Consider the following 24,291-nt stretch of genomic DNA (forward strand, 5'->3'; position numbering starts at 1 on the left):
ACCAAGGCTCTTGTTTCTCTGCCAAAGCCCGGAGGCTCATTCTCTTGGTTCTGTGTGCTGTTGTTTTTCTTCATTCTCTGAAAACCTCAGTGATAAGCCAGGCCTTCCAACTGCCTGGGCGCTGTGGTCAGAGGATGGGGACAGGAGAGGGACATGCCATGTGTCTGGCCCACCAAGAAAATGAATAAGGGGCTCAAAACACAATGGAGACCGAGGGGCGCACAGCAGGTGGACTGAGGGACAAGGTCCGCCTCAGACCCCTCTGTCCCACGTGACTTCCTCAAGAGGGGAACAAACAGGTGGGTCTGGCACAAATGGGTGGGTCTGGCACCTTTATAACCACTCTCTCTGCTAGATGGGGAAACTGAGGCTCAGAGAGGTAAGGGCCAGCTAGGAACTGGGCCACTGGGATTTGACTCTAAGATGTATGTGCTTCCTCTGTCTGTGTTCCAGATGTTCTCAGCTCCTAAACAAGGAACTTTCATAAACATCTGGGAGTTCACACCAGGTGTGTGCATGCCCTCATGCATGTGACCCATGTGTGTTATCATAAGACCATCCAGAGCTGAATCTTCTTGGAACTTCCAATACCCTCCATACAGCCAGCACTGGGGGCTTGAGCCCCAGACAGTGACATCATTCCTCCAACTCCAGCATCTGCCATCTCCTGACCAACCACCCCCATGAGGGCGGCACTCAGTGTCTGCCACCCTCACACACGGAGACTCATGCAGTCCTCACTGCTGTCAAAGGAAAATGAATCTCAGGACCCCAAACTCACTAAGCCAAAGGGAAAAGTCAAGCTGGGAACTGGGTCATGCAAACCTGGCTTCCATTTTATTTTTCTTTCTTTCTTTCTTTTTCTTTTTTTTCAGACATGGTCTCGCGCTGTCACCAGGCTGGAGTGCAGTGGCATGATCTCGGCTCACTGCAGCCTTCGCCTCCAGGGTTCAAGCAATTCCTGTGCCTCAGCCTCCCGAGTAGCTGGGATTACAGGCACACACCACCATGCCTGGCTATATTTTTAGTAGAGATGGGGTTTCACCATGTTGCCCAGGCTGGTCTCGAACTCCTGACCTCAAGTGATCCGCCTGCTTGGGCTTTCCAAAGTGCTGGGATTACAGGCATGAGCCAACACACTCGGCCCCATTTTCTTTCTTACTTTTTATTTTTATTTATTTGTTTATTTTGAGACAGAGTCTCGCTCTGTCGCCCAGGCTGGAGTGCAGTGGCGAGATCTCTGCTCACTGCAACCTCCACCTCCCTGGTTGAAGCGATTCTCCTGCTTCACCCTCCCGAGTAGCTGGGACTATAGGCACGTGCCACTACACCCAGCTAATTTTTGTATTTTTAGTAGAAACAGGTTTTCACCATGTTGGCCAGGATGGTCTCAATCTGCTGACCTTGTGATCCGCTCACCTCAGCCTCCCAAAGTGTTGGGATTACAGGTGTGAGCCACTGCGCCCGGTCCCATTTTGTTTCTAAATGAGATAGCTACAAAGATTTAAAAAAAAAAAAAAAAGGCTACATACCTCCCTCACAATTTGCCCACAAGGAAATTCCCTGTGAGCCCTGAGATCTTTCCCACGAACCAGTTCTGCTGAATTTCACCCTGACAGCGTCGGTGAATAGCTTATCTTCACAGGCATGGAACAAAGGACAGAAATCAAAGTCATACCTCTGCTCACCTGCAACAAATGCATATCTGATTTCTTCCTTTGCTCTATGTTTATCTTATGTGACAATACAGATTCACTGAGCTCAAGGCATAAGTGACTATTCCCCCGCCTCACACGGAGAATGTATTCAGTGAAAGCGACGAAAGACTCAAAAGAATGCAATCACTTGCCTCTTATCTACCCATCTTTTTTCTCTTTCTTCCTTTTTCCCCCAATACCCACTCTTTTTTTTTTTTTTTTGAGACAGAGTTTCGCTCTTGTTGCCCAAGTTGGAGTACAATGGCGCGATCTCAGCTCACTGTAACCTCCACCTCCCGGATTCAAGTGATTCTCTTGCCTCAGCCTCCCAAGTAGCTGGGACTACAGGCACGTGCCACCACTCCCGGCTATTTTTTGTATTTTTAGTAGAGATGCTGTTTCACCATGTTGTCCAGGTTGGTCTCAAACTCTTGACCTCAGGTGATCCTCCCTCCTCGGCCTCCCAAAGTACTGGGATTACAGGCGTAAGCCACCACACCCGGCCCAATACCCCTCTTTTCCCTTTGAATATTGAAGTCCCCAGACCCATTTAGGAAAAAGCACAGACCACAGATTTTTTCTGTTTCTGTATTCTTTTCCAACCTTGGAAATAAACCTCTGAAAAGGATTGACATTTACCTTAGTCATTTTCTTTGATTTGCATTGGAAAGGGGACCCCTCTGCCAGACACTTGGTGTGCATTATATAATTTAATCTTTGCCATAACCCAGCAAGGAGTGTTAATTTTCCCATTTTACAGTTGGGTAAACCGAGGCTCAGAGCTACAAACAGACTTGTCCAGGCTCCCCACTGTCGTATCAAGTGGTCTCCTATTCAGAAGGAGACCCTGGGAGGAAGAAGAGAGACCATGGATGGCAGCTTCTGAATGCCCACTGCCCTTTGCAGTTGGCACCTCCTGGACCCCCACTCCTTCTAGGCCTTTACCAAATCCTTTGGAAGCTGAATGAGCTCTGCCCACAGGGAGCAGTGCCCAGGGGGGTCCACTCCACAGCATTTGGAGGCCAGCTGTGCTGGGAAGCAGGGGGGGTTTAGGGTCAGACAGTCCTGGCTTTGCCACCTTTAACTTTTTTTTTTTTCTTTTTGAGACAGAGTCTCACTCTGTTGCCCTTGCTGGAGTGCAGTGGTGCAATCTTCCCTCACTGCAACCTCCACCTCCCAGGTTCAAGCAACTCTTGTGCCTCAGTCTCCTGAGTAGCTGGGATTATAGGCATGTGCCACTACTCCCATCTAATTTTTTTTTTTTTTTTGAGACAGAGTCTCTGTCGCCCAGGTTGGAGTTCAGTGGCATGATCTCGGTTCACTGCAGCCTCTGCTTCCTGGGTTCAAGCAATTCTCCTGTCTCAGCCTCCCAACTAGCTGGGACTACAGCTGCGCACCACCATGCCCGGCTAATTTTTGTATTTTTAGTCGAGACAGGGTTTTACCATGTTGGCCAGGATGGTCTTGATCTCCTGACCTTGTGATCCGCCCATCTTTGCCTCCGAAAGTGCTGGGATTACAGGCGTGAGCCACTGTGCCTGGCCATCATAATGCTTTATTTATTCTGTCCTGTGCATCATGGCATGGTTCCTAACTTTTTTGTATTTTTAGTAGAGACGGGGTTTCCCTATGTTGGCCAGGCTGGTCTCGAAATTCTGGCCTCAAGTGATCTGCCCGTCTTGGCCTCTCAAAGTGCTGTGATTACAGGCATGCGCCACCGCACCCGGCTTGCCACCTTTAATTTATGTGACCCTCGGGTAGGTATTTTTGCCTCTTGTTTTTGAGACAGAGTCTCACTCTGTCGCCCAGGCTGGAGTGCAGTAGCCCAATCTTGGCTCACTGCAACCTCTGCCTCCCGGGTTCCTGACTTTGGGGACAGAAAGAATGGCTTGAGCAAAGGTATGGAGGTATGCATATGTGGGTGGAGGTAAGGGGGGAGTGGCCCTCCCACCTATGTGGTTCATGAAGAGGCTGATGGCTGCTCAGGAGATGGGAGGGAGGCACTGTCTGGGGCTATGTTAGGAACAGATAAGAAGCAACAGGAAGGGCTGGACTGGGGACCCATGGGGAGAGAGGAGGGTCCTAGAGTCATGCTGCCTGGGTTGAGTCCTGTCTCCCCTACTTACTAGCTGTGTGGCTTGAGGTGGGTTACTTAACTTCTTGGAGCCTCCGTTTCCTCTTCTATAAAATGGGAATAACAACATTAACAGCCTCCTGAGGCCGTTGAATGAGTTGAATGTAGTAAGTGTGATGTAAATATTAGCCATTGTTATGTGAGATGTTCAGGGGATAGAGTGACAGGGCTCAATGTGTAGCTGAAGGAGGAGAAAAGAAGGGTTTCGAGGCACCTGGGAACTCCAGAGTCCCCATCATTTCTGGGAGAAATGAGCAGTGCCTTCCTCTCTGCCCAACCCTGACCAGCTGTCCACCCACCTCTCCAGGGCCAGAGGAAGCACCTGTGATCTTGATCACTACTCCCAGACGCTGGGTAGAGGGTTAGCCTGCGCATGCTGGGCGAGGCCCTGTCATTTCCTCCACACTCATCCTCAGAGGAGTTGCGGGTGCCTCAAACGATGTCAGGTGATTTTCTTTTTCCTTTTCTCCCCAGCTTCTTGGTCTCCTGCCTCCCCCATGTGGCCCTGGGAGACCATCTGATATTTACTGCTGTTATCTGGCAGCTGGGGCTCAGGCAGCAAGTGACACTTTCAAAGAAATGTCCCTGGCCGGGCGCGGTGGCTCAAGCCTGTAATCCCAGCACTTTGGGAGGCCGAGACGGGTGGATCACGAGGTCAGGAGATCGAGACCATCCTGGCTAACACGGTGAAACCCCGTCTCTACTAAAAAAAATACAAAAAACTAGCCGGGCGAGGTGGTGGGTGCCTGTAGTCCCAGCTACTCAGGAGGCTGAGGCAGGAGAATGGCGTGAACCTGGGAGGTGGAGCTTGCAGTGAGCTGAGATCAGGCCACTGCACTCCAGCCTGGGCGACAGAGCCAGACTCCGTCTCAAAAAAAAAAAAAAAAAAAAAAAAGAACTGTCCCTGACACTCCTATGGGCACCATTCTAGGGCCACCGATGCCCAGCCTGGGCTGGGGAAGCCAGGGGCAACCACTCCTATTCCTGACAACAGCAATTGTTGCAGGATAATTCAGGAATCAGAGAGACCGAGGGGTTGAGGAGGATTTATTATTTAGGTGCACTGGCTCAGTCGGATTCACATTTAAAAAGACCGAGCCCTGAACAAAGAGTTAAGTTATATTTTAAGCATTTCACAGGGTGGGGAGAGATCTGTGCAGGGGGAAAGAAATACAGTTATTTAATTGAGACATGCATTATATTATTTTTTACTTTTTAAGGAAAAACATGTTTTATGGCTTGAGTGTATCTGTCTAGTGGCCTTGCAGCTGCACAGCTAGAGAAACGGGGTCCTCACCGTGCCTGGGAAAGGAGCGGCAATAAGGCTCCCTAGCCACAAAAAAAAACAGGCAGTTAATTTTTAAGGGACTCCAGTTCTTTTTTTTTTCAGGGAAAATTGTTTTTGTTTGTTTGTTTGTTTGTTTGAACACAGAGCTGAGTTTCTGCTTACACATTTTAAAATTTCTTTTAATTCCTGTTCTACAATAACAACAATGACCCTGCACACTCCCTGAGAGCGTTCCTCCACTCTCTTGTTTAACCCAGACCCTGCCACAGGGCATATGGCAAACAGCGTTTGTTAAATGAGTGAATAAAAACTACCAGGGATGGGCCCACCACTGTGCTAAGTACTCAACCAACATTTGCACATGTTTTCATATTGAATTCCTATAACCAGCCCGTGATGTGAGTATTATCCCCATTTCACAGATGAGGAAACTGAGGCTCAGTTGCTCAAGGCCTCTCAGCTAGCCAGCAGCAGGTCCAGGCTTCCTACCTCAGTCTCTGCCACGCCAGAGAGCTCTGTTTCACCATCCCACCCACACTATTACACACCCACGGAGAAGCTTAGCTAAGAGATGTGGGGTAACAAACTGTGCTGTGAACCAGGAGGCCCAGGGGCTAAACTTACTTCCAGGGCACACTTGCTGTGTGACCTTGAGCAAATCACAGACCCTCTGTAAGTTTCTGTTGCCTCGATGAAGACAGGAAGATGGCTGGCCTAGTTTGCCCCACAATAATTTATCTGTGGTGTGGTCCTGGGGAATTTGCACTTGTACATGGCAAAAAACCCACAGCCATGAGACTGGCACTTCCCACGGCTGCTGGGATCTTCTCTCTCCAGCTGCTCCCCTGGCAGTGGCTGCAGAGGCTGGAGCCTGGAGCCTGGAGCCTGGGCCAAACACATGCTCTGTGTCAGTAGAACTGGCTCATCCAGCATCTCCTGACCTGCCCCCAAAACCCCAGAAGGTCCCCCGCTCACCTGCAGACGTCAAGCTGAGTCAAGGTGCCCAGCACACACACGGCATGGGTGGGCTGCTCTGGGGTCACACGGATCAATGTCCCCTGGGCCATTGTCTGGTTAGCTGGTCCCTCTGGCTGTAGGAAGCCCCCGGGCTGGTTCCTTTATACCGCCCAGCGGAGGCCATGAGTCAGCACCTGCGGTCTGTGGCCCAGAGGCTCAACCCCTCCCCACTCAGGTCAGGGGTGTGGGCTCTCAAAATCTCCTCTGCCCTGGGGCTGCCCCTTGGACCTCTAGGTGGGTGTCAATGCTGGTACCAGTGGCAGGGTGGCTCTGTCAGTTTCCTGAGAAGGATGGATGGCTCAGAAAGCGTGGGGTGGAGTCCAGGCTGAGGGGTTGGGTCCCAGTCCTACGTGCCCGTAGCCCCATCCCTGCCTGGAGGCCCTGAACACCTTGATCTATCCAATCTCACCTATGTCAAACAGGGGTATCAGAAAGGAGAAGGTGGGAAAAGCAGGGAGATTTTAGGTAAGCGATCATAGGCCAGGCTACACGTTCAAAGAGCAACCAGGCTTGGGACAAGTCTCTCCACCTGGGCCACCCACATGACAGCTCACATTCTTGGTATTTTCTCTACGCCAGGCATGTTTTCCTGCACCACATGGAATAGCTCATTAAGACAAACTTGTGAACTAGGTAGTACCATTATCCCCTTATTTCACCCTCATAGTAGCCCTCTGAGGTTGGTGCCATTATTGTACCCATTTTACAGACGAGAAAATGGAGGTCCAGAGCACTTCCACAGCTCGAGAGTGGTAGGGCCAGAATTGGAACCAAAGGTGTCCAGTTCCAGAGTGTGACATTCATTAGCTGCCTGTCTGTATGACACGTGCTTTCTAGACTGTATCACAGCTACATCTCGCTACAAGATACAGATGGGCTTATTATTACAATCCATTTTACAGAAGGAAAATTGAGGCTCAGAGAGTAAAAGTGACTAGCTCTTGCCCAAAGTGCCAGAGCCAGCATGCAGTAGAGCTGGGAGGAGATGAGCTTCCTGGCGTGGAAGCTGATGTTCTCTGCATGCTCCAGGATACCTGCCTCTTGCCAGGGCCTCTGGCTGTCAGATCAGACAGTGCAGGTGTGGGCCACGCCTGCCAGGGGGACGCCCATGCGGCCACAGAGATGTGGCTGCACCTGGGCCGTTGGTACCAGGCGCTACCTTTAATAAGGCAATTGGCGGGTGGCAGACGGGTCTCAACAAGGAGCACTCAGAGGATGCATGCATGGGGGTCTGGTGTGAACATAGAGCGTTCGGCAGGTTGGATATTTTGTGTTCATTTCTGTTTGCTTGCTTTGGCTTTGAAGCAAAGAATTTGCCTCATTAATTCAGAGCCAGGCTGTGGAATCAAGCAGGCTTTAGTTCAAATCCTGCCCCATGTCAACATCCCCGTGGAGTGGGTCCTATCAGGATGCCCATGTGTAGATGGGCCACAAAGACTTAGAGAGATTGAGTGAGACCCCCAAGGTGTCACAAGCCCTACAGTGGGGATCTGAATTCAGACCACCTTCTCTAGGCTCAAAGCTTATCTTCTGTACCAGCAGATGATGACGTGGCCAGGTCTGACGTTCTGACGCATCTACGTGACTGCCTGCACACAGTAAGTCTTAATAAACCCGATTTCTCTGGCTGACCGCATGATTAGAACTAGTTTGAGTTTCTACTGGAAAGTGGCAGGAGGGAGCTGCCCGTTGTTAGAGTTGGGAGGGCCCTTAGAGAACACCCAATCCAGTCCTTGTTCTGCAGAAGGGGAGACTGAGGCACAGAAAGGGGGTGGGACCTGTCCACGGTCACGCAGCACATCAGTGAGAGGGCTGGCCTCTACCCCAAGTCTTAGGTCTCCTGAGGTTGTTTTCTTCTGTTTCTTCTTTGCTTTCTTATTTTCTTCAGCAGTTTGGGGTTTAAATTTGCTGTGAATGAGCCATAGAAGACAAGCCCCAAAGCAGTTTTGTTAATTCAACAAATACTTATTGCCTGCTGATGGCCAGACACTGTTCCAGGCACTGTGGATATGCTGTGAACAAAACGGACAAAAATCCTGCCTTCATAGAGCCTTTTTGTTTGTTTTTGTTGGGAGAGAGACAGCCAGTAAGCAATAAATGCAGTAAGTGAATTCTATCGTATGTTAGTAGGGTAGAAAAAGGAACAATGACAGGATAAGGGCCACTAGGAACACAGGGCAAGGGGCTAATGCAATTTCAAGTAGGGTGGCCAGAGAAGGTGACGTTTGAGCCAAGACTTGAGTGCCAATGTGGAAAACTGGAGGGAGAATGTTCTAGGTCAAGAGAACAGCCAGTGCAGTCGGTGCAAAGGCCCTGAGGCAGGGACATGCCTGGCGGGTTCAAGAAAGAGTAAAGAGGCCAGTGTGGCTGAAATGCAGTGAGGGAGGGGGGAGAGCAGCCCGGGGCGGGGGTGTGATCATAAGGGCCTTTCAGGCATCCTAAGAACTTTGGCCTCTGCTCCAAGTAACATGGGGAGCCTGGAGTCATTTTGAGCAGAGGAGGAGGACCGCGAACCGACTTGCTTGAACGTGATCACTCTAGCTGTGATGTCAGAACAGACTGTAGGGGATCCGCGAAGAGGCCAGGAGACCTGTGAAGTGGCCACTGCAGACAGGCCGGTGACAGACGGTGGGGCTCAGGCCAGGGTGGTTGCCATGGAGGAGGGGAGGATAGGTCAGGTTCTGGACATTTTGTGATGCAATACAGCCAACAGGAGGTGCAGATGGACTGGATGAGGGGTGTTAAGAAAGAGAGGGATGGAGGCCGCCGCCGCAATTTGGAGCCTGAGGCCCTGGAGGGGTGGGGCTGCTTGCAGCTGGGAAGGGAAGGCTGAGGGAGGGGTGGGGGTGGGCACAGTGGAGGTCAGGAGTTTGGTCCTGGCTTTGCCAAGTGTGATTTGGTGTGATGATGCCCTGTAGGATGTTTGAACACATGATTCTGGAGCTTAAGAGATAGGACCAGGCTGGAAAGCATACAACTGTGAGATGTCAACATCTCCAGCTCCCCTAGGGAATGAGTGTGGATGGGGAAGAGAGAAGGCCGAGGGATGAGCCCTGGGGTCCTCCACCAGAGACTCAGGGGAGTGATGAGAGAGAGGAGGAGCAAACGAGAGTACATGTTATTTGCAATTACACAGGGAGCAACACAAAACTAGGTTTGTAACACACACGCACACACACACGCACATTCTCACACTCAGGGAAAACGGCTGCACTTTGGAAGCAAAGCCTCTTTGTAGAAACACACTTGGTCACTCACAGCAGAACAAGGGCCATGGGCTCTGTGATAGGCAGGGCTGAGGGCAGGAGCCGAGGGCAGTGGAATAAGAGGCCAACAGACATGGGGCTGGGGCATGCCCCACCGGTGCCTGCAGCTCCAGCTGCATCCTGACATGGCTGCTCCCCTGCTGATGGACATGGGGGCTGTTTGCAAGTTTTCAGTGTCATAAACCACGTAGCCATGCATCCCTTGTGCCCGTGTCTGTCGTTATTTGCACGGATGTTATAGATTCATCTTTGCCCCTCTAGTTTTTTAGCAGGACGCTTCATTCTGTTTCTGAGATTTGCCACACCTTGTGTTTAAATGCCCGTCTCCCAACTAGCCTGAGAGCAAGGCCAGTGCCTAGACTTGTCACTCAACACTGGTGGCTTAACACCATGGCTGTTTGTGTTCCCAGCACCCAGCCCAGTACTTGACCCAGACAGGATCCTGTGAAGATCCCTGAGAACCTGGCCTGGCTGTTTCTTTTGCCGATGGCATTAACCCTTTCAGAGCCCAAAGGGGACCTCTGGGGTTGGGGAGTGAACTCTCTTACACATGGTGACTGGCTCAGAACCCAGGCCACAAACCTGGGAGGAAGAGGCCTCTCTTCCTGTTGAAAGGCAGAATCACCAGCCCAACTCACACAGAGGAAGCAAAGGTGTTCTGGGAGTTGCCCAATACCCTCTAGGCATTTGAGGCCCAGATGGCTGTGGCCATCTGAGCTCCTGTCCCAGAGACTGGCTGGCTAGCCTGCTCCAGGTGATTGCAATGACATCATTTTGGGGGAAAGAATTAGGGTCAGGGGACTCTCCCAGTGGCTCTGAGTCTGGGTATAGTGCAGTGTATTTCTTGCAGCAGATGGCCTAGCTCTTTTGCATTATTCATTCATAAGTACAGTTCATTCCCAGCACTGAGCTATTCATTCAACAAATATTTATCAAATGCCTCCTAAGTGTCCGGCCCTCACTTAGAAGCTAACTTAGGCTTTAACATAAACGTAGAAGCACACAGGGTGATAACAGACCACCATCTATTAACGCCTGCCATGTGTTTACCTGTCACCAGGTCCTTGGGCTCTATTATTTCTAATTCTCACTATTAAGTGTGGCAACAGGTACAATCTCATCTCTACAGAAGAGTGAAGTACCAGGCTCAAGGTCACACGGCCTCTAGGAGGGTTTCAAATTTGGCTTTATCCAACATGCTATGCCCTGGTGTATCCCTGACCTATGCCAGGCCCTAACATGCATCATCTTTAATCCTCACAGCAACCTTAACATCTCTCCCCATTGTCCAGATGAGGAAACCGAGTCTCAGAGGAGTTAGGTAACCACTCAGAGATACACAGAAGTGGTGATACTTGCATTTAATTTTGCACAGCCTGACTCCCGAGCCCCTGCATCCTTGTCCACTCTGAGGGCTGCACAGCTGCCCCCAGGCCAGGTCATTTGGCTGATGAGTTCTGAAGTCCCTTCCAACAGAAAGAACCCTGGTCTCTCGGCTTCTCTGAATTCATGACTTCCAGCAGAACACTGGAGCAAGTCTAGATCATCCAGACTGGCTGAAACTAGAAAATCCCTCCTCCTGTGGATCAGCTGAAGTCAGGAGTTCGAGACCAGCCTGACCAACATAGTGAAACCCCATCTCTATTAAAAATACAAAAATTAGCTGGGCATAGTGGCGGGCACCTGCAATCCCAGCTACTTGGGAGGCTGAGGCAGGAGAATCACTTGAACCCAGGAGGCAGAGGTTGCAGTGAGATGAGATCGTTCCATTGCACTCCAGCCTGGCCAACAGAGCAAGACTCCATCTCAAAAAAAAAAAAAAAAAAAAAAAAATTCCTGCTCCTGTGAAGTGTTCATCCCAGAGCCCCCTGCCTGCTGTGTATATTGCAGGGGCAGTCTTTTCTCCTCTCTGTTCACACAGCTCTTCCCTGTCCCCAGCATCTCTCCTTTCTCTCCCTTGCAGAATCCTCCTAGGTTCTGGAAGGATTCATGGGCACACAAGGGCAAAATCACGACTCTAACATGTGCCGGCCCTGCACTGGAGCCCATTCATGTGAACAATACACTAACCCAACGAAAGTCAGTCATTGACAGATGAGCAGCACATTAGGGGCATAGACAGGAGACGGAGCCCAAATCTGCATCGAAAGCCTGCAACCTTCCACTCTGCCACCTTTGAGAAAAGGAAGGGGACCAGTCAGATGAAGGCAAATGTCTCTGTATTCCCTTTCTGGAACTGGCTCCTACCCAACCCTTGACACCAGGTGCTTACGTGTCTTCTCTGGCACCCAGGATTTCTCCTGAGGACCATGATCATGAGAATGTGAGTGACATGAGAGCATGGACTTTGCTTTGCCCACTATCTCCCTAGTGCTTAGGACAGGGCCTGGCACGAGTAGGTAAACAAGAAATACTGTATTTTACTGAATTTATGACACTATTTAAGATACATTCCTTGCTACAGCATCATCTGTTGAAAAGACTTTTTCAACACATTGTAATTGAATTGCTTTTGCATCTTTGTCAAAAATTGTACATGTTGGGCATACATGTGTGGGGCTATTTCCAGGTTCTATATTCAGTTCCATTGATCTGTGCCTGTTCCTCCAACAATGACACTATCTTGATTACTGTAGCTGTATGATAAATCTTAAAATTGGGTAGTATATTAGACTCTTTCTGCCTTGCTGCAAAGAAATACCTGAGACTGGGTAATTTATAAAGGAAAGACGTTTCATTGGCTCATGGTTCTGCAGGCTTTACAGGAAACACGGTGCTGGCATCCGCTTGGCTTCCAGTGAAGCCTCAGGGAGCTTTCAGTCATGGTGGAAGGTCAATCTGAGAGCAGACATACTTCACATGATGAAAGCAGGAGCAAGAGAGCGAGCGAGCCTGGGGAGGTGCCACACACTTTTAAATTACCAGATCTCATGAGAACTCACTATCACAAAGACAGCACCAAGCCATGTGTTGGAGTGATCAGACCCAACACCAGGTCGTGGGGGCGACGAAGTCTGGCAGAGTCAAAGGAATCAGAAAAAGACAGGTTTTTTTTGTTTTGTTTTTTGTTTTTTTGAGAGAGTGTCTTGCTCTGTCGCCCAGGCTGGAGTGCAGTGGCGCGATCTCCACTCACTGCAAGCTCTGCCTCTTGGGTTCACGCCATTCTCCTGCCTCAGCCTCCCGTGTGGCTGGGACTACAGGCGCCCGCCACTGCGCCCGGCTAATTTTTTTGTATTTTTGGTAGAGATGAGGTTTCACCGTGTTAGCCAGGGTAGTCTTGATCTCCTGACCTCATGATCCACCCGTCTCGGCCTCCCAAAGTGCTGGAAACAGGCGTGAGCCACTGCGCCCGGCCAAAAAAGACAGTTTTGAGAGAGAAAGTAGGATCCAGGGGGCTGTTCCGAGTGTGAAGGCTGTGTAGATCCTCGAGCTCTGGGAACCCACGCTATGTATTGGTGTTCAAACAGGTGGTGAGGATGTGGGGGTTGAAAGGAAACAGTGTATCAAGTCAATGAGAAACACGGCTGCTTAAGATAATGGGAGTGCTAGAAGCAAGGAGCCAGCAAGCCTAGCAGACAAGCAAGACCTGCCTCAGCTTCTCTCCCAACACTCAGCTTTTCTCCCAACATGCCCTCCTTCTGTTTTGTAAAAACCACCACAGCTATCATTATTATTATTAGCATAAGGTGGTCTCTCTTTTTTAAATTAATTAAGGCAATTGCAGGCTGTACAGCCCTTAATTGCCAGTTGGTGATCCAGCTTCATTTTTCTTAGCCCTTATTCAAAATGGAGTCGCTCTGGTTTGAATGCTTCCCACGTATCTCCCCTTTCCCTTTTACAAGAGGACCCTCAATCCTAGGGGTTGCAGAAGGTTGAAGGTCCATCTTCTGTAATTTCTTCATGCTGAATAGGGGTGATGATACTCCTGTCTACCTATTAGTGTCCCTTGTATTCAGGGTAGAAAGGAGTTCAGTCAGAAAGCATTGGTCCATTAAGCATCTATAGGTAAAACCTTGACGCTCCAGCAGTTTCTCAACATGGCAAGTACTGAGGGAACCTGGTCTATGGTTAGGATCCATGGGCCCTTCCAGTCTCCTGTTCCATGGTTGTACACATCTTGAGGGCACCTACATGGTTTATCTCCTGCAAAAACACAAGCATACCCTCACCCCCATATTAGTAAATCTACTGAAACGAACCAAAAACTTTTGTGGCTGTAGCCAGGAGACATGCCATTGCTGAAGCATTTGTAACTCAGCTTCGGCCTCTTTGGTTAATTACCTCGGGGTAAAACTTACCATTGATAAGAAGAAGCAGGCCCCTTCTAACAGAAGGCACAGAGAAAGCAAATTGAGGCTTAAAAGCAATCCTTAAACCTTCCATTTGCACTGTACAGGCGGGTCCACTAGATACTGTGGCTCATGATAGATCTTCAGATGTTTGGTGGACACCCACACAGGCACCTCATTGTCCCCTGGAGAGACACAAGCAAATCCTCTTCCCCATATTATCTTTCCTGTGTTCCAGCTTTTTATATGTGCATCCCTCCACCGTGTATCTTGCCCAGCCTTTTTATTTTCCTTTGTCAGCGGCCATTGCTCCACCCAAACCAGTTTGGCAGTTAGCCAAACAAGAGGAACAGGAGCCGGACGCTCAACAATGACCACTCCTAAAAATGACACCCCAGTCCGGTCCGATCTGTTTGCTGTTGTAATTCTAAAGGTTCTGATTGGCCATTTTTATCTTTTCCTAGTCCTTTTCCTGAGCAATGTCCCATATTTCTCATCATTTGTCTACTATTACTACTATATTGATCCATAGGAATAGATATTTCAGCATCCCATTGTTGCAGTTAAGTCTCTACCCCATAAATTGACAGGAACAGATGTAATGATAGGCTGAAATGTCCCTTCCTGACCATCCGGTCCTTGACATGGTAAAATCAAGGAAGTCTGAAAAAGTTCTGAGGCAGCGCCTACTCCAACAATACCAACGGATGCCTTTTGCTTAGGCCAGTGCTGGGACCATTGATTTATAGCAGTAATAGAGACATCAGCTCCAGTATCTACTAGTCCTTCAAAATCTTTTCCCTGAATAGTAACTGTGCAAATAGGTCTTTTGTCAGACACTTGATTAACCCAATACACAGCTTTTCCTGCTGGATTAGTATTACCAAAGGCTCCTGTTCTTTTCACTGTGCTGCTTCCTAGTTTTATGTAAGGTAACGGCAACAACTGAGCAATTCTTTCTCCTGGGGAGGCAGAACACAGAGTCAAGGAATTAATAACTAATTGAATCTTTCCAGTATAACCAGAGTCAATTATTCCCGTTTGTACAGTAACATCTTTTAAATTTAGACTAGACCTTCCAAGTAATAGACCGACTGTTCCTGAGGGTAAGGGTCCCCTAACTGCCATGGGGACCTTCTTTGGTGGCTCCCCAGGAAGTATGAACTAAAAGATGAGTTACATAGATGCTTACAAAACACAACTGGACATTTTCCATTATTTCGGGATAAACCAAAATAAATTTTAAAGTTTCATTTGCAGATTTCAAAGCTGAAAATGCTTTCAGCAAATTCTTAGACCTTAAGAAAGTGCCATAGATCTTAAGTATATATTGTCCATTGTTTATAAAATCACTTGCCTTTTTGATCTAAAAATTTGAATTCTTGAATTTAATAGGTTTTTCTTCTGGAAAAGTTCTTGGGCATTCAAGTAAAATCAGTACTTTCAGAGTAGTGACCTGCATCACACTGGAGTGACTGCTTTAATTTCTAAATCATCAATTAGTGTAACCCAGGGATACTGATGGCCTTGATACATAATTTAATCTTGTCATTATAGCGTGTGGAAATCAGGCCTTTGTGGGGGCAACATCTGACCCCATTTCTTTTGACCACAATGGTTCCTGCTACAATGTCATAGGCTGTTCGATTATGTTGAAAAAAACAGCAGTGTGATGAAAGCAGAGAAAAAAGAAGCAATCAAAAAATTTTTGATCATAGCTCGTATAGTGGACGTTGTAATGCTGACATGTGAGGAAGGAATCACTGAAACCCGACTTAGTGCAATAAGCACTGATGTATCTATCACATGTCACAACTTGAAGCCCCACCAGGAACTTCCCTGGGGTAGCTCCAACTGCTCCCCAAATGCAAATTATCTCATAAAAACAAACTAATAATCTGTATATAAGAGAGATAACCATAATTTTCTGCAAGTTTTCCATTGATGTCATCTGTTTTTTCCATTATATAATGCATAGCAAACTTAAGAGATATCCTTTATCCCACTGAGGCGCATAATGCTTAAGACAATGGTTGCTTTTACAAAAAGAGAATAAAGAAATCCACCATCTCTGCCATAAATCTGTGAGTCAAGGATGGAATAACATATTCTCTGCCTGCCTGGTGCCCGGTCTCACTTGGGCTTCGCAAGGGGGCTACACATCCTGCCTTCGTCACTGGAGTGGCTCGGACCTACGCCTGCACCTGAGGAGCCTGGGGTCTCAGGCCGGCAACTGGAGCAGCGGTGCTGATGCCAGCGGCTGTCCCTGGGTCAGACCCCGAGGCCCGAGGGACTGCAGCGCCGCCCGAAGGGAAACTCTGCGAGGGCCGTTGGAGGCTGCAATAGGCGGGGAAGGCAGCCAGGCTGCTGCGCCAAGTGAGTTAGCCGCAGCAGGACTGCCACAGCCACTTGTGCATTTGCTGGGAGTACTCGTGGGCGCTCAGCTGTGCCGGTCTCTCCCACGGCGCGGCGGCTTTGGGCCCTTGGCTGCTCCGCCTGCTCCTGCAGCCCGGCACTGGAGCTGGAGGCTGCCTCCCTGCGCCTCCCGAGCTCGCGGGGCCGCTCCGACGTGTCAGCAGCAGCGGCTGAGAGAGGCCTGCGGCCTTGGGCCAGCCTGGGGGCTGCCGCGGGGCCATGGGATGGCCGCGGCAGAAGGTCCCGCAGCGAAGGGACGGGCTCCTGGTCCCCTCTGCCCTCCCCGCGCCCGGGAGGGTGGCCTTGGGCTCCCTCTCCCCCAACCATCGTCACCCCAGCAGCAACCCCCTGCGGCACCTGTGACTGCTCCATCTTTATATGCCCTTTTAAAATCTCTTCCAATTCTCACCCATTCATGCAACTCTATAGTACCCTGTTTCGGGAACAATGGGCAAAACTGCTTTACCATACTAAAAAAGTGATAGCAAACTCTTGAGTACTTCTACGCCCCCACTTCATAACAAATGCTTTAAAAAACTTAAATAAGCAGAATGTCTGCTTTCACTTTGTCTCATTGTTACCCTGGTTCTTCCAAGCGCTCAGCTTTCCCGCAGAGGTTCTTTTAGACGTCCTCAGGTGTCCTTTGACAATGTATCCTCTGCTTTCACACACTCTGGCGTTCCTTCACCGGGGTCTTTGTTGTCCCATGTTGGGTGCCAGGAACGTTTGGGGTGATCAGACCCAACACCAGGTTGTGGGGGCGATGAAGTCCCCCAGATTCAGAGTAATGAGAAAAAGACAGTTTGACAGAGAAAGTGGGACCAGGGGGCCATTGCGAGTTTGGAGGCTTCAAAGGCCCCGAGCTCTGGGAGCCCATGCTATTTATTGGTGCTCAAACAAAGAGGTGGTGAGGATGTGGGTGTTGAAAGGAAACAGTGTATCAAGTGAATGAGAAACATACGGCTTCTTGAGATAATGGGAGTGCTAGAAGCAAGGAGCCAGCAAGTCTAGCAGACATGCAAGCCCTGCCTCAGCTTCTCTCCCAACACACAGCTTTTCTCCCAACACCATGAGGGATCTGCTCCCATGATCCAAACACCTCTCACCAGGCCCCACATCCAGCATTGGGGATTACAGCTCAACAGGAGATTTGGGCAGGGATAAATATCCAAACTATATCTATAGACAAATTGCTTCTACTTTATTCTTCTTCAAAATTGTCTTAGCTATTATAGTTCCTTTGGCTTTCCATATAATGCTAGAATAAACCTGCCTATATCTTCAAAAACATCTTGCTAAGATTTTGATAGCAATTGCATTAAATCTATATATCAATTTGAGGAAGATTGACGTCTTTACTATGTTGAGTCTTTCAATTCATGAACATGGTGTGTGTCTCTATTGAGATGCTTTTTAGATTTCTTTCGTCAGTCTTTTGTAGCTTTCAACATGTAAATCTCTTACATGTTTTGTTAGATTTAAACCTAACAATTTTTTTGGAGTGATTATAAACAGTATTGTATTTTTAGTTTCTTTCTTTTTTTTTTTTTATTTTTGAGAAGGACTCTCATTGCCCAGGCTGGAGTGCAGTGGTGTGATCTCGGCTCACTGCAACCTCTGCCTCCTGGGTTCAAGTGATTCTCCTGCCTCAGCCTCCTGAGTAGCTGGGATTACAGGCACTTGCCATCATGCCCAGCTAATTTTTTTTTTTTTTTTTTTTGAGACGGAGTCTCGCTGTGTCACCCAGGCTGGAGTGCAGTGGCGCGATCTCGGTTCACTGCAAGCTCCGCCTCCCAGGTTTACGCCATTCTCCTGCCTCAGCCTCCGAGTAGCTGGGACTACAGGCGCCCGCCACCACGCCCGGCTAGTTTTTTGTATTTTTAGTAGAGACGGGGTTTCACCATGTTAGCCAGGATGGTCTTGATCTCCTGACTTCGTGATCCACCCACCTTGGCCTCCCAAAGTGCTGGGATTACAGGCTTGAGCCACCGCGCCCGGCCTAATTTTTTTTTTTTTTTGAGACAGAGTTTCATTCTTGTTGCCTGAGTTGGATTGCAATGGCATGATCTTGGCTCACTGCAGCCTCCACCTTCCGAGTTCAAGCAATTCTCCTGCCTTAGCCTCCCAAGTAGCTGGGATTATAGGCACCTGCCACCACACATGGCTAATTTTTGTATTTTTAGTAGAGACAGGGTTTCATGATGTTGGCCGCCAGGGATTTTAATGGGAATTTAGACCCAAGCTGGCTCAATGTCCAAGACTTTTCCTCCACTACTGGGCAGCTGGATGTGAAGAGCCCATAGCAACTATGTGAGAGAGGTTTTCTTGGTGCTGGTGACAGCTGGTATCTGGTCCAGCCAGTGGAGAATAGGCTCAGAATCTGCTTCCCTCCCTGGTGAAAGGAGGCTTCCCCATCTTGGCAGAGACTAAGTCAAAGGATAAATTTCTTCTATTTTGGGGGGAAACAACCAGCTCATTATTTGGGAGTTTGAAGAAGACTTCTCTCCCTGACAATGTTCAAGGATCTTACCCTACCCACTGGAGGAGACTCAAAATGCCACCAGCTTTGGAACTTTGCTTCCTGTTGATGGAAACCTCACAAAGGAGACCTCATATTTTGCAGGGTAGAATTAGTGAGTTCCATAGTTTCTTTTTAAAAAGTTTAGAAACCATTTCCCCCTCCTTACTATAAGTGGATGATAAGAAAAATGGTGGTGGAGGGGGATATGAGTTGAAGGGAATACAAAATAAAAATATTACCTGGTTTCAATCAAATAGTCATTTCCAGCACATAATTTTATTTCCTTCCATTTTTAACAGAATTTTTTTATTTCATATCTTACAGATTATTTATTTTTTATTTTTTTTGGAGACAGAGTCTTGCTCTGTCGCCCAGGCTGTAGTGCAGTGGCACGATCTTGGCTCACTGCAACCTCTGCCTCCTGGGTTCAAGCTATTCTACTGCCTCAACCTCCCAAGTAGCTGGGATTACAGATGCCCATCACCATGCCTGGCTAATTTTTGTATTTTTAGTAGAGACGAGGTTTTACCATGTTGGCCAGGCTGGTCTCAAACTCCTGACCTCAGTTGATCCACCCACCTCAGCTTCCCAAAGTGCTGGGATTACAGGCGTGAGCCACCTTGCATGGCCTTATACACTTTAAATGTATATAATTTTTATTTGCCAATCATACCTCAAGAAAGCTGGAAAAAATAAATCAGTATTGCTACTATTAATAATAGTTTTGAAACAGTAATTGCTGGCTCACACCTGTAATCCCAGCACTTTGGGAGGCTGAGGTGGGTGGAGCACCTTAGGTCAGGGGTTCGAGACCAACCTGGCCAACATGGTGAAACCCCATCTCTACTAAAAATACAAAAATTAGCCTGGTGTGGTGGCATGCACTTGTAATCCCAGCTACTCAGGAGGCTGAGGAAGGAGAATCCCTTGAACCTGGGAGGTGGAGGTTGCAGTGAGCCGAGATTGCACTACTGCACTCCAGCCTGGGAGACAGAGTAAGATTCCACCTCAGAAAAAATGAATAAATAAAAAAAGTGTATGTTTTGTTATACACATGCATTGTGAAATAATTATTACAATCAAGCTGACATATCCATCACCTCACATAGTTACATGTGTTACTGTGTGTGTGTGTGAACACCTGAGAGCTAATCTCTTGACAAATTTCAAGTATAAGATACATTATTATTAACCATAGTCACCATGCTATATATTAGCTTTCCAGAATTTATTCATCTTGTAATGGAAAGTTTTACCTTGACTAACATCTCCCATCTTCTCCTACCCCCATCCCCAGTAACCACCATTTCTCGTCTCTGTTGCTGAGTTCAACTTTTTAAAGATGCCAGTTATAAGTAAGAATGTGCAGCATTTGTTTTTATGTGCCTAGCTTATTTCACCTGGATAATGTCCTTCCAGTTTCATCCATGTTGTCTCAAATGGCAGGGTTTTCTCCTTTTTTCAAAGGCTGAATAATATTCCTCTGGGTGTGTGTGTCGTGTGTGTGTATCACATTTTCTTTATCCAATCATCTGTTGATAGACACCTAGGTTATTTCCATGTCTTGGCTACTTTTTTTTTTTTTTTGAGATGGAGTCTCGCACTGTCGCCCTGGCTGGAGTGCAATGGTGAGATTTCGACTCACTGCAACCTCCGCTTCCACACCTGGCTAATTTTTGTATTTTTAGTAGAGATGGGGTTTCACTATGTTGGCCAGGATGGTCTCGAACTCCTAACCTCAAGTGATCTGCCCGCCCAGACCTCCCAAAGTGCTGGGATTACAGGCATGAGCCACCACACTTGACCTTCCCTCTTTTTCCCTACTTTAAAAACTTAAAAGATGCAGTCAAAGCAAATCATGCCTAATTTAATCAATTTCCATAGGTAACGATTACTACAACCACCGTCACTTAGACCACTTCTACTTTCTTGTTTAGCTCTTTGTCATTTCATGGATGATTTTCTTTTGTAGTCATATTTTTTCACTTAACATAAAAGGTATTTGTCACACTACCATAAAGACCTCAGAGGTTTCATATATTGCATCAAATGGAGGTACTGCAATTTTCCCACTCATTCCCACAGGTTTCTAACATTTTGACCAGCTCGATTCTGATTTTTTGCTATTAAGCATCCTTAATAAATATTTGTGTCTGATTAGAGTTACTTCTTTGTTTATTTTCCTAGAGATTGAACTCCTGATATTTGAAACTCTTTTCCAAAGGACGATATCAAACCCCATCTCTATATCTAACACTCAAGGCTGCTCACTTCACCCTGGGCTGTCCAGAAACTTTCTTTTTTGTTTCTGTTTCTGCTATTTTGATTGTGGTGTTTTATGTTCATTTACTGCCTAATGAGATTAACAAATGTTCCTGGTATTTGTCATCAAGTTGTTGATGTTGTAGTTGCTCTTGTTATATGAGAGCAATATTGGTCAGGAGAGATGTTGGCAGGGCTGGGGCAGTGGTGAGGGGCTAGAAGTGGGAGATGGTTAGTGCCGACACCGGGAAACTGGAGCGCTGCAGGCAGTTTGCAACCTCTCAGATTCATCACTTCACTTTTTCTGGTTAGGACTGTGATCGTATCCTTCCAACGGCAAATTGAAGGTTGAACCTGGAGCTATGTTCACGTAACATTGCCACAAAACTTGTACCTTGGGCTGGTTTGAAATAACTCTGACGCCTCACATTCTCCTCTGTCAGGCTTGAGTGATTCTCTTTTCCAAAATTTATTTGTTCTGTGATTCACACTCAGCAGAAGTCATGAGGTAGGGCTGGATCGTGCTGTCCCAAGGGTGTTGGCAGAGCTGCCTGTTTAGTTGGTGGTTAGTTCTTCTCTTCCCAGGTGCCCCAGACTTCACCAAGCTTTCCTTCTTGCTAAGCAGAGTTGCCCAGGCATCTTCACCTGCCTTTAGAATGGTTTAGAATGAACATGCCTCTTGGTCCTATAGTCTGGGACCCAGAAACCATGATGGAGAAGAGTTAGGCATGGGGTTGCTATATCTCCTCTTACTTTAGTGCTCTCATCCTATTTTTCACTAATCAGGGCCTCAAATGGCTGTAACACACTCCTCCATTGTGCACCCCTCCTCCATTCAATTTCTTCGGCACTCATGTGCCAGGCCCTCTTTCCAGGTCTCAAGAAATTCAGGCCTCAATTTTTCTGGAATGTTCTGATTTCAAATATGCTGCCCCCAAATAATATTTCCTCAGGTACCTTTGTGCAGAGAATGGTAGGTCCTAATGTTCATGTTCCCAGCCAGTGACATTGACTTTGGTGTGCTGAGCCCTCTGCAGGCTTCAGGCTGAGCTGCTGACATGCACCACCTCATGTAATTCTTTTTTCTTTTTTAAGAGATGGAGTCTCGCTCTGTCGCCCAAACTGGAGTGCAATGGTGTGATCTCGGCTCACTGCAGCCTCCGCCTCCTGGGTTCCAGCGATTCTCCTGCCTCAGCCTCCCGGGTAGCTGGGATTACAGGCACATGCCACCACGCCTGGCTAACTTTTGTATTTTTAGTAAAGACAGGGTTTTGTCATGTTGGCCAGGCTGGTCTCGAACTCCTGACCTCAGGTGATCCACCCGCCTTGGCCTCCCAGAGTGCTGGGATTACAGGCGTGAGCCACCGCACCCGGCCTCACGTAATTCTTATTTCAACCCCATGAGGAAGTCATTATTGACCCCACTTTGTAGGCAAGGAAACAGGCTCAGAGAAGAGGAATGACTCAACCAAGATTGTACAATTGTTAGCAAAAGAAATCAGGACTTGAACCCAGATCTAGCTGATTGCAAAGCCTTAACTACAAGGTTTTGCTGGCCAAATACAGGGGGAGATAAAAGATCCCAGACCCTCTGATCTTCTGGTTTAGATTCATTCAATAGACACCTGCTAAGCACCCCTCTGCTGAGCACCCCTCTATCCTAGGCACTGGGGACACACAGAAACAGAACCAATAGAACATATAGATGTACAGATATAGATGTAGATAGATATCTATCTACATCTATATCTGTATGTTTGTATATATGGAGTGGGGGAGAAAGAGAATTCAAGGAATTGGCTCAGCTCACATGATTGTAGAGGCTGGCAAATCCAAAATGTGTTAAGTAGGCCAGCAGGCTGGAGACCAGGGAAGAGCTGATATTGCAGCTCAAGCCAACAGGCGTAGAACTCCAACTCCCTCTTCCTTGCGGGGGTGTCAGTCTTTTTTCTCTGGAGGCTTTCAGCCAATTGGACGAGGCCCACCACAAACGAAAGTCATCTGCTTTACTAGAAGTCTATTGATTTAAATGTGAATCTCAACCAAAACACACCTTCACAGCGACATCCAGACTGGTGTTTGACCAAACATCTGGGAGCTGGTGGTCTGGCCAAGTTGACACAAAAAAATTAACCAGCACCAAACACATCGTTTAAGGCAGGGTTCCTAATCCTATGGGGTCATTTAGCCTTTTGAACATTTAAAGGAAGCAGTCAAGATGCCCTTTGCTTTCCTTTTTTTACATATGGGGAAAATGAGGCTCAGGTAGAAGCTGTAACTTGCCTTAAGCTACAGGCAAGTGGATGCAGAACGAAGGCAGGGGCTTCCTCTTCTGACTCCAGTTAGCGTTCTTCATCTTCTGGGAGGTTCTTAGTTTGGGCTCCCCCAGAAGGCAATTCTGAGGCTAGGATTTGTGTGCAAGTGGCTTATTTGGGAGGTGCAGTATACACAGGTAGAGAGTGGGAAAATGAGTCAGGGAAGGAAAGAAGCGAATAAAGGGTCTGTTAATGAGCTGATTACCACCTGTGGGTAACTGAAGATCACCCCGCCTGAGGAGTGCTAGAAGTAGGGTGAAGCCCATGCCTCAGAGTTAGCCCAAGGAGCAAGGGAGCTGGGGCATTTATACTCCCACTCCCTTCTGCAATTGGCTGAGGGCTGCTCCAGGTGGTATTAGTTCCCTGGCGCTTTGGTCAGCAGGCTCCAGTAGTCAGAGAAGGCCTCAGGTAAACAGTGCAGGTGCTGGCACTTAGAGTCCGGGTCTCTTTGAGCTGAAGGAGGGGTTGTAGGAGGAGTGGGTGGGCACACATGGCATCTTCTACAGGCTGGGGGAGGGTTAACACTCCTTCCAGCAGCAGAAGACAGCTGGGAACACACTCTCCTGAAAGACACACATGGAATTTTCTGTGTACAGTTGGACGGATTTATGGACCCATGGACCCCACCTGGGGATCCAAGTTTAAGATTCTCGACTTGAATCTTCCTCTGGCGACTGGTCCTTCCTCTTTTCTCCACGCCCATGCACCTGCGCTCCCCAGGAAATAGGCAAGACTTCATTGACACAGCTGCCATCCACCCACATGTGCCCAGGAACTTTTCCAGGAGGCGGCTCAGTGATGGCATCCTGGTGTGGTCCCCCACTGTGCAACACCCTGCTCTTCCCCAAGCTTCCAGCAGCTGGCCCCCTGCCAGCCCACCCCCAGTGCCCCCATCGTGGGTTACTCAGTCCTCTGCAATCTGCCCGCTGGAGGCCAGACCTCCTCTTTGTCCCGTCAGTGTGAACAGTGTGGAGTAACTGGATTAATTCACATACATATGCATTCATGATTGCCTTTGTATCTGTGCGCAGCTTCTAAAATTGCAAAATATACATCTGGAGGAGTGTGTAAACATACGTGCATTTAT

At 48.1% G+C, this 24,291-nt stretch overlaps 4 protein-coding genes and 1 pseudogene across 4 annotated transcripts in view; 2 read left to right on the forward strand and 3 right to left on the reverse strand.

The window, feature by feature from the left end:
* The window catches only part of PADI4 (peptidyl arginine deiminase 4), a 55,504-nt gene extending 49,281 nt beyond the window's left edge, over positions 1–6,223 (reverse strand). Inside the window, exon 1 of the mRNA XM_050791212.1 lies at positions 6,095–6,223. Within this exon, the coding sequence (XP_050647169.1) occupies positions 6,095–6,186 (92 nt within the window). The 5' untranslated portion in view covers positions 6,187–6,223. The remainder of the gene's footprint in view (positions 1–6,094) is intronic.
* SDHB (succinate dehydrogenase complex iron sulfur subunit B) overlaps positions 1–24,291 on the forward strand; it is a 689,037-nt gene that overhangs the window by 383,206 nt on the left and 281,540 nt on the right. The window lies entirely within an intron of this gene.
* PADI2 (peptidyl arginine deiminase 2) overlaps positions 1–24,291 on the forward strand; it is a 579,517-nt gene that overhangs the window by 321,945 nt on the left and 233,281 nt on the right. The window lies entirely within an intron of this gene.
* Positions 1–24,291, reverse strand: part of PADI1 (peptidyl arginine deiminase 1) — a 169,791-nt gene that overhangs the window by 49,281 nt on the left and 96,219 nt on the right. The gene's annotated exons all lie outside the window — the stretch shown is intronic.
* LOC126962685 (protein FAM8A1-like) lies at positions 15,191–16,433 on the reverse strand (annotated as a pseudogene).

This window comes from Macaca thibetana, chromosome 1 (genome assembly GCF_024542745.1).
Source record: "Macaca thibetana thibetana isolate TM-01 chromosome 1, ASM2454274v1, whole genome shotgun sequence".
Taxonomy (NCBI): Eukaryota; Metazoa; Chordata; class Mammalia; order Primates; family Cercopithecidae; genus Macaca; species Macaca thibetana.